The sequence below is a fragment of the Arachis ipaensis genome, chromosome B02 (assembly GCF_000816755.2).
Source record: "Arachis ipaensis cultivar K30076 chromosome B02, Araip1.1, whole genome shotgun sequence".
NCBI lineage: Eukaryota > Viridiplantae > Streptophyta > Magnoliopsida > Fabales > Fabaceae > Arachis > Arachis ipaensis.
Window position 1 is genome coordinate 80,801,127 of NC_029786.2, and position 9,449 is coordinate 80,810,575.

At 33.5% G+C, this 9,449-nt stretch overlaps 2 protein-coding genes and 1 long non-coding RNA gene across 6 annotated transcripts in view; 1 reads left to right on the plus strand and 2 right to left on the minus strand.

The window, feature by feature from the left end:
• LOC107625530 overlaps nt 1-5,802 on the plus strand; it is a 15,275-nt gene extending 9,473 nt beyond the window's left edge. The window contains exons 1-6 of one of the 4 annotated variants that reach the window (XR_001617303.2): nt 1,562-1,848; nt 2,050-2,162; nt 4,294-4,391; nt 4,651-4,832; nt 4,991-5,045; nt 5,417-5,802. Coding sequence is in view for 3 of the 4 variants with exons in the window: in XM_021116032.1 (XP_020971691.1) it covers nt 1,659-1,848; nt 2,050-2,162; nt 4,294-4,391; nt 4,651-4,792 (543 nt within the window). In the remaining variant the exon portion in view is untranslated. Of the gene's footprint in view, nt 1-1,561; nt 1,849-2,049; nt 2,163-4,293; nt 4,392-4,650; nt 4,833-4,880; nt 4,888-4,988 lie in introns of those variants that run through there. The other 3 variants (XM_016328180.2, XM_021116032.1, XM_016328181.2) reach the window with 3 other exon arrangements.
• LOC110268916 overlaps nt 2,244-9,449 on the minus strand; it is a 13,801-nt gene continuing 6,595 nt past the window's right edge. The window contains exon 3 of the long non-coding RNA XR_002357663.1: nt 2,244-2,260. This is a non-coding gene — a long non-coding RNA (uncharacterized LOC110268916). The remainder of the gene's footprint in view (nt 2,261-9,449) is intronic.
• On the minus strand, nt 6,359-9,443 carry LOC107625532 (cyclin-dependent kinase inhibitor 3). Its single transcript, XM_016328182.2, has 3 exons — nt 8,920-9,443; nt 6,946-7,152; nt 6,359-6,824 (listed from the first exon to the last, which is right to left on the minus strand). Exons 1-3 carry the CDS (start codon nt 9,297-9,299, stop codon nt 6,755-6,757), a joined length of 657 nt encoding a protein of 218 aa, XP_016183668.1. The 5' UTR covers nt 9,300-9,443; the 3' UTR covers nt 6,359-6,754.

The following is a 9,449-nucleotide window of genomic DNA, read 5'->3' on the forward strand; positions in this document are numbered from 1 at the left end:
TTCAACTATAGTCAAATTGATTGAATCTATAAACCAATAAACTAGTAATTAGAGCGGTTTGATGATCAGTTCGATTTTCAGAACTTTGATTAAAATAGTCAACTACTGAACAACTATCATAAAGGCCCAAAAGGTCATGCTCTCATTGAACTTTAGTTGGTAAAAAAATAGAGTATTACAATCCATATTGAAATAACGGCAAGAGGTGTATATGGTTTGAATTACCTAACTAAATATTTTTTCTCAATCCAATGGATATGGTTTTGATATTTTTGGTCTGAGAGGAAGCAGTTTAAAAACTGTGGGCTGCTAAGGAAGCTTAGAAGGCGCCTAGAAGGCTAGAACTACAAGATTTTTTCTTTCTCGCTACGGAGAATTACAAGATATTTTTATGGTCAATATGAAATTACGAATAAGAGAATAACTAGTTCCTTTCGGACAGTATTAAGGCTTGGGCCGCTGTAATGAAATTAACAACCCATGATTCCCAAAACAAACTAAGAAGCTGCCATGACCAAAACCCGAAAAACTTTTTTTTTTTTTTTGAAAACAAAGGTGAAAACAAAAATCATCAATATAATTATGCTTAGCTGTGATGAGTAAAAAGGTGTACCTTTTTCGTGTTTTTTATTTTTGTGTTACTTCCTAAAGTTATCTATCTTTTTTGATTGTTTGATTTTTTATTTGCTCTACTTTCGGCTTGGTTTGGTAAAGTTTTTTGAAAAGATGTTTGTGCTTTTTAAAAAGCTCAAGCTCTTCATTTTGTGTTTGGTAAATAAAAAAGATCATGTACTTGTGTTTGCAGCTTTTAAAAGATCGAAGTACTTTTGAAAGCATCTAAGATAGAGCTTTTCAAAGTTGGTTTGTGCTTTTTAAAATTTAAAAGTCTAATATAACCTCATATGTTAACTAATTTTCAAATTTAATGCTTGCATTTATGTCTATTATAATATTTTTAAATTTTAAAAGTTATTTTACCAAATACAATTGTTGTTGCTTATGATTATTAAAAACAATTTTTAATTTGATTTACCAAACATAAATACTACAACTTTTAAAAAACTATCTTTTAAAAGTTAGCTTTTATAAACTACTTTTAAAAAGTAAAAGCTTTACCAAACCATGTCTTTTTGTAAAAAAATAGAGTATTAGCAAAAAAATGTGTTGAGGTCTTGTGCTTTCAAAAAAAACCCGAAAAACTAAGAAGCTGCCAAACAACTTTTTGTGTGTGTTTTTGGTTAAATAGATCACAGCATTCACCACAAGATAGATGAGGAGATATATTACTATTCCTTAATTGATAATATTATTCTATTGTATATTACTCTCAAATTACTATTACAATAAAAATTTTCTCGTATTATTTCATTATTTGCCCTGACTACATAGTAACGATTCACCATTTCTTTAAATAGTTCTTTTTTTTTCTTTATATCAGTAGCATATTAAAAAAAAAGAAAATTCTATTCAGTGCAAAATTTTTAGTTTTTTACACTATTATTTGAGATAACTATTCAACTATTTTTGTATATTTTATGGTGATAAAATATGGAGAAATAATCAAGTAGTTTGGACTTTGGAGAATTCAGCTGAGTTATCATTTTCTTCATTCACAAATCACAATCGTCCAATCATATTATCTCACTTACTCGATTCAAATGGAGTGGTTCAGACGCAACCTTTCTCGGAGCTCAACTAACAATAGCGCAGTCTCAAATCCCAGTTCACAATCCAACTCCAAAGAATCTCAACAAGAATCAGAAGAACAAATTTATGGAATCACTCAAGATTTGATAAACCACCTCAAGTCCTTCACCATTGACACCTTTAAGAATTTCCCTCTCCAAGGTTAGACCCCTTTTTTTCTATTTATTTACTTCCTTTTTGCCCTGTTTGATTCCAAAATTGAAGAAATGGAGGAGGAAAAAATGAGGGTTTAATAATGGAACATTCACTTCGATGAAGGTTATCAATCTTCATAGTTTTGGAACCCCAGGCTACATAATTTCCTTAATTTTAGCGTTCAAGTGAAATGATATGAGAGGGTAGATGAAGATGATTCCGCGAATGGCGAAGAGCCTCGATCGAGTTCAACCAAAGTTAGAAAGGATCTATCTCAGTGGCAGGAGAGACATGCAGTTTTGATACTCTCAAAAGTCAAGGTTAGTTTTTTCCACTTCATCCTTGGAATTTCAAGATTTTCTTCCCATTGTTCTTGTGAACTGTGATGATGAACTATTTTGAATCCTAAAACTTTAAACTAGCAGTCCTTTTCGCCTGTACAGCTTATAGAAGTAGAGGACTTTGGTATCTGATAACTGATTTATTATATCTCCTTACAATTGCTTAAGCTTTCTCGTTCATTTTTGAAGCACTTTATATGAAGAGAAAGCAAATTATTTTGGCAATGTTTTAGTACCTAACTCTAACTTGTGGCATTTTCTGGATTTAAGGCTGCGTTTGTTTCCTAGGCTGGGACTAAGACTGAGAGACTGAGACCGAGAGACTGAGATTGAGACTAAGGCACTAGGACTGTGTACTGTCTATTATGTTTGGTATTTTCATTTAACTTTTCGAATTTCAAAACTACCCCTCAGTCTCTATATTTATCTTAAACCAAACATGATAATATGACATAACTCACTCATGTATATTTTACACCAAATACAATACAGAGACTTAATTTAGTCTCTGTCTCTCAGCTCTATCTCCCTTTAAATGCAGCCTAAATGTTTGTCCAAATGACTGATTGGGTAAGTTTTGATGCTTTGTTACCTTTTGACCTAGTGGTCATGAGCTCAAATCCTCAAAACAGTCTATCTAGTTGTGGGAGTATGATTGGGTACATTTCCTTCCTATATGTATCTCTCTAGGTGTGGGAGTCTCATGCACACACTAGACTAATTTGTGAAATGAACTGTTTTCTTGATTTTTGTTATATTTAGGTTTTAGATTCTGACTTGATACCCATCTCAATTGCCCGTGAATGAATGAAGTATTTTCTGTTTTTATGAGTTTGGATGAGAATTAGGATATTAAGGGCTTTGTGAAGGTGAGCTATGCTATCACAAGCATCAGGCATTTGGTTGGAGTGTATCACTAGAAACTTTAGCTATAGATTTTTCCTTGTTAAAGTTTTGGGAAAATTTGGGTGTGACATTGTTAGATATTTGAACGGATTGCATAGTTATTATGAGCGAGCAACTACCATGTGCTTTCCCCAATTTGGACTTGTTCTAGGAAAATGTAATATCCTCTTTAAGTAACATTTGCTAACCTGATTTTACCCTAGAGTCTAGATGCATTAACCTTTTCTAATAGAATAAATGCTTAGTACAAATACTCCTCTCTGAAATGATTGATGAATGAACTGGCACTGTACACACACTTTTACTCTGTAATTTATGCCTATTTCAAGGTGAACATCCAGCAAAATTACATCAAATCCCATTTGGCTCCTTTTAGATCATATCTCTTTATACTGCATAGCATAGCACAGCTATTTAGTTCATGTGGCAGTTGGGTCCTGGGAAGCCTGCTGTTTGGGGTATTTGTTCTACTATTGCAGAAGTTACAACAGTGCTCAAATGTTTCTCAAACTCCTCCCACCGGTTCCCAGGACCTAAATAAGAATGACTTTCGGGGCTGTCTGTGGCAGTTAAATTGGTCCCTTTCTTTTTTCTTTAGAATTTGGTTCATTTTTCCAATTGTCCTCTTTTTTACCCCATTTATGTCCCTCAATCGAAAGTTGGCACAAGTAAAAGAATAGGCATTTTTTGAGTTTTGACAAAACTAGTTTGAGATTGCAAGGGCAAATAAGAACTTTTTCACCATTCTGTACAAATGTTTAGTCATCTATGATTTGATTACTGAGTTCATACTGGTTTTCTGAATCGACAGCAATTATTGATATTCGATTTTATCTTAATATTTTTATCTGGGCTGTGACGGCTTTAACATAAGTTTGAATCATTATTGTCATAAGCTGTATGCGCTGCATAGAGTTATCAGAGAACTTTATCTGATAAACTATTTTTCTCCCTTTATATTTATCCAAATTTATGAACACTTGGTGGTTAGGCTAAATTCACAACTAATGGTTGCATTCGTCTGTTAGGCCAGTGTGGATATGCATGTTACTTATATTATTAACAGCTTCACAATGCGACTTTATTCTAAAAGCTATGAATAACGATATAATCTTATAGTAGGGTGGAAAAAAGCAGAAAAAAATAATAAAAATGAAGCAATTATTAGTAACATCTTAAATAATTCTAGTTTGATATATTTCAGGAAATTTCTCAACTAAGATATTCACTGTGTCCCCGCCATTTAAAAGAAGAGCAATTTTGGAAAATATACTTTAAGCTTGCCAGGAGTTATGTTGTCGAGTAAGTTATGCACATTCTTGTTAATTTCATGACACATTTACAAGTTATGAAAACTGAAGTTCCTTTGAATTTCTTGCCAAAATTTTTCTCTTGTTCATAAAGCATACGCTTTCGAAATTTTCTTTCTTTTTCCACAAATCATATTTTGTGCATGCATACAATCACAATGCTTACACATATATATATAGCCTATAGGATAGAAGTTACTAAGACATACTGTAACAAACTATCACCCCTTCCCCATTTCATTGCTAATCAGATATGAGCTGCGTGCCATTCAACGGGAAAAGCTGAAAAAGATGGCAATGGAGGATGAGAAATCTTCAGACAACAGTCCATACGAGGTTGAAATGTCTGAAACAAAGCCTGGGAACTTTCTAGAGCCTCAACCACCATCATAGTTTGAAAGCACATCTATTGTTTAGTAGCATGAATGGATAGGTATTAACTTTTTTTTTTTGGTGATAAACGGATACTACATTTCAAGTCTTAAAAAGCTATTCCAATGGTATTATCATATTGGTTTTAAGTTGATTTCTAGTATTTTCTGTCAATTTTACTTGCTGACCAAGATCTTTGATTCTTGAGGTAATTTGTAGATGGTGAAATAGTGCTGAATCCTTGAAAAATTCTGAAGGTAGATTTGGGAAGGAGGTATGCTACTTCTGTAAACGAAATGTTTAGGTTCCATGAAAAAAATCAAAACCACAGATCCAACAAGTAACAGCTGAACCACTGTGGCAGATGACTTGCCCTGCCTTGATTTTTATCAAACACGCTTCTTTTATGTGATTAACACCAATGAATGAAGGATGAAATTTATCTTGTTTGGTTTCTAATATTTGTCTTCTCTCTTCATATCTTTTGGTAGAACAAGAAATAGTGGACTAACATACAAACTCTATTTGGACTTGTGGGTTTAACTAGGATGGGGGCATGGGGCATCAATACTAGATAGATAGTTACCGACTAAGTCTTAAATGCATGCTGCACTAAGATCATCTTTTTATTTTTTTGTTGCGCAGGATATCCCCTAATTCGATAGGCCAATGAGTTGTTGTATACATAAGGTGATATTCGAACCCCGGTATTTGTCTAAGAGGACGAAGGAACTAACTACTCGACCAACCCAAGTGGGTTGCTGCCCTAAGATAATTTAGCAGCATAGATTTAATGGAAATAATTAATGTAAAATCATGCTAAAATTGGTACCATTGGATTATTTTGGCGCATATCGCATTGTCCATTCCAGATTTACCTTTTTATTTCCCCCAAAGTTTACTTGGTAGGTTGTTCAATTTTATTTTTAATTTGTTCGCATGAAATTGTTTCCGATAATATAATGACACAGCATATTTCAAGTTTTGACATTGGCTTTCCATATCGTCAATATGAATAATATTTGGCCACAGTCTTGTAGTGTCTAACCATACCACAGATTTCAAGTATTTTAGTTTTAAAAGCATTCCTCTTTCTAGTATGAGGTTCTTTGCATTTTGGAATAGTCAGGCTTTTGCCAGATAGATAGAGCAATGCTCTTGGAAAAAGGAGAAACTTTTGCGGAGCCATTTCACCAAAGGAAAATTAACTAAGCCATTTAACTAACGAAATGTTTGGAATAAGATGGTCATTTGTATTGCACATAAATATTACTTTTCTCAAGACATTTTGCTTCAATTTGAACTTGATGATAATTAAGTCATAAAAATGATTGGTTTAGATTAGTTTGTGGTTCCATGGCCGTTATTTACCAACATTTTGCCTTCCATCACATTAGCAAAACAAAGAAACACATATTTTAGATGGACAAAATTATTTAAGCCAAAATAAATTTCAATATTCAAATATACCGATTACTTCCATGGTAAATTGGTAACTAAGCTTTGCATTTTTTTTTATTTAAAGAAAAGAAAAAAGAAATAAAAAAGATTTAGCCTTCGATGCATTTATCGCTATTAGATTCCAAGTACTTTAATAATCTTATATAGGTTGTGAGTTCCAATTTTCAAGCCACTCTTCTTTGAGGTAACTAGAATAGAGCTAAATTTTGAGACTGTGACAAAGGATAAGTACTCTACATTAATTCTCCACATGATGGTCCATAGCTACCAAATTACAGACATAATGAAATTACATAAAAGCTAACCTAGCAACTACCAACTAGATATACCCCACTTCCCCCAAATACAAAAACACTAGACACGTTACTAACCCTTTTTTCTTGTTGTAAAAGAGCATCAAGTAAATCCTAATTGGTTAGTTAAAAGCTACTAGCTAGTTGTTAAATTACAAGTCATAATAAGTTCTTGAAATCAATTGAAGTTGGAAGCCACAGAACCCCATATGACTATGAAAGCTTGAGGCTAGTGATGTACTTGGACCCATTCATACCGTCCTGAGAGAGGTACATCATTGACAATGTCATAATTGTACCTGCAAAAATCAAAATTGGAAACATAAGATTACACATTTATGAAAGTATAATTACAATTATTTATTATGCAAGAAAGAAATAAATTAAATTAAAATAAGAGAGCTGCGAGCATATATATACTTGTCCATAAATATTTTTTGTTGCTGCTTCTCTGCACAAGCAAAGAACTCCTCCATCTCATAAGTAGTTGGAATATTTCTTTGAATGTGTTCAAGGATCATTGGGCTTGTGAAAGTTGATGATGTCCTTTGCCTTGTGGTTGAACCAGGTGTCTCAATGGCATTTGAATCCCTTATTAAACTGCATGGTGTGCTTTCCCTTGTGCTCCTGAATCATCCAAACAAAAACACTAATTAAAATATCGTTGGCAGGAAAAAAATAATAATAATAACCACCATCATGCACAAATACAAGCAGCATTGGCTAACAACATAAAAAATCATTAAAAGTTTCTGCAGTACCAGCTGCATGCATGCTAACTGCTGACAGCATAACATGTTATTTTGTAGTGGAAAAAAAAATACAGAACACAACAAGGGCAAAAACAAATTTTCCACAATCTCCCCTGTTCAGATGCATTGCATAGAATTAGAGACAAGTTGATAATTCGAAAAGATCTGGCATTTTTATAGGACAACCTCTGACCCAGTGGGCTCAAGCACTTAAAATTAAGAATCTTTTCTCCACACACTGCAAAACCCAAATACAGGGGTTCCATAAACACTTATTCAGACTGCAGCAAAGGGCCATTAACATTTTACAATTTAAGATGACAGTGACACAAGGCATAAGAGTTATTGCTGCTAGTACTACACACTATTGATAAAGTCAAATTTTGGGTTTTCAACAATGGCAATTATGGAGCACTAAACTCCATGAGGCATCTTTGCAGATCAGAGGACAATCAAAGTGGGAAGAGAAACAAGAACAAAGAAATACATGATGGATTCACAGGCTCATTGCAGTAAACATTTTCAAATTTCATGAATACTATCTTGAAGAATTTATTTTATAGTGAAAATCTAAAAATAAGAAAAGGACTCAAAATAATAACCGAGTCTTGAATCTAGAATCAAAATTAGCTAACAGAATTTTAATCATTAGTTACAGTTTTCAACTTGGGCGGTTTCCATTTGCGGAGGAATTAAATTAAACTACTTATAAAATGATAATAAAAAAATGATTGAAACAGCATCAATACTGTAACAAAGGCGAAAATGAATAAATATATAATAGCACATCAACAACACTAGCTTCATTACTGGTTTGTTCGTTTGAGCATATTATTTAATTTAAGTTAAAACAACAGCAACAACAAATTGGGTTTAAGAACAATAAACCATATTTTGGGAGATTATGCACTATTCCAATTTTTTTAACGGGTTCGCAAATATCAAAACACCGAAATAACACAACTTAGAATTTTTATATATATTTATTTATAAACAAAAGAAGAAAAAACCATTCGAAAAGTGCGGTAGACAAAACTGTAGAACCCATAAAAAGTCACCCAATTTACATATATACTAGCAACCTAAAAGACCTTCCACGTTCTTCAGTACTCAGTTCTGAAAGAGTATAAAAATATAGTCACCACAAATAAAAAAAAAACAAAAAAAAAAAATAAGACCTCAATGAAAGAGACTACACATGGTGGTTAGATTTCTTTAATTATTTTGCGAGTTGTGACTTCTTCAACAAAAATAAACAAAACTAATTTCTAAAAAAATGCAAATTGGCAGCCGCAAGTAATAACACCGAAATTCTTTCCGTTCCTTGATAATAAACACTTCGAACCGGAAAAAAAAAAGAAATTACAAAAAAAAAATCCAAAAACAAACACAAAACATACATGCAAGTACACAGGAAATTAAAACTTCAAAAGAAAAAAATAAAAACAATGTCTTCTTTTCCTTCCAACCCTCGTTAATTTGAATTCCAAGTAAAATGTGCTAAATTTTCAGCATATACACAAATAAAACTAAAAAATCAAAGAAATAAGAATAAAAAAAACAGAAAAATTAAAACAAAATAGAATAAACAAACAACTTCCATGAGAGAATGAAAAGATTAATTTCTTTTTTATATATGTACCTATCTCTTGCTTCAGCTTCCAAAGTGTTTTCCCCAAACGAAAACTCAGCGTTCTCCTCAGCGTCAATGGAAATCCTCTTCTGCTCGGTCAGCATCCGAGAGGTGACTGCCGCCGCTCCGCCGCAAAAGCCGGACTGCTTGGCCGGCGGTTGGTTCTTAGGGCGGACAAGAACCTTCTGGAGACGGCGGCTTCGTAACTGAATGTAGTCGAACGACGGAGCTGCCGCGGAAGACGGCGGCGGAGAAGGAGGAGATTTCTGAAGCGCGAGGGTTTTGGCTCTTGTGCGAACTCCCATTGGAGAAGGAGCAGAAGAAGATGATGACACCTCCATGACTGCAACTTCGCCTCCCATCTTCGATTTCTTCATGTACTTCCCCATTTGGTTCAGGTTTTGTTCGGGTATGAAAATTTGGGGATTTTGAAGAATTTGGTACCAAAATTAAAAAATGTCGAGTTTTGTGAGAGAGATAGAGAGAGAGATTGTACACCTGAGAAAAGTGGGGGGAAAGATTGGAGTTTTTGGAGTTTT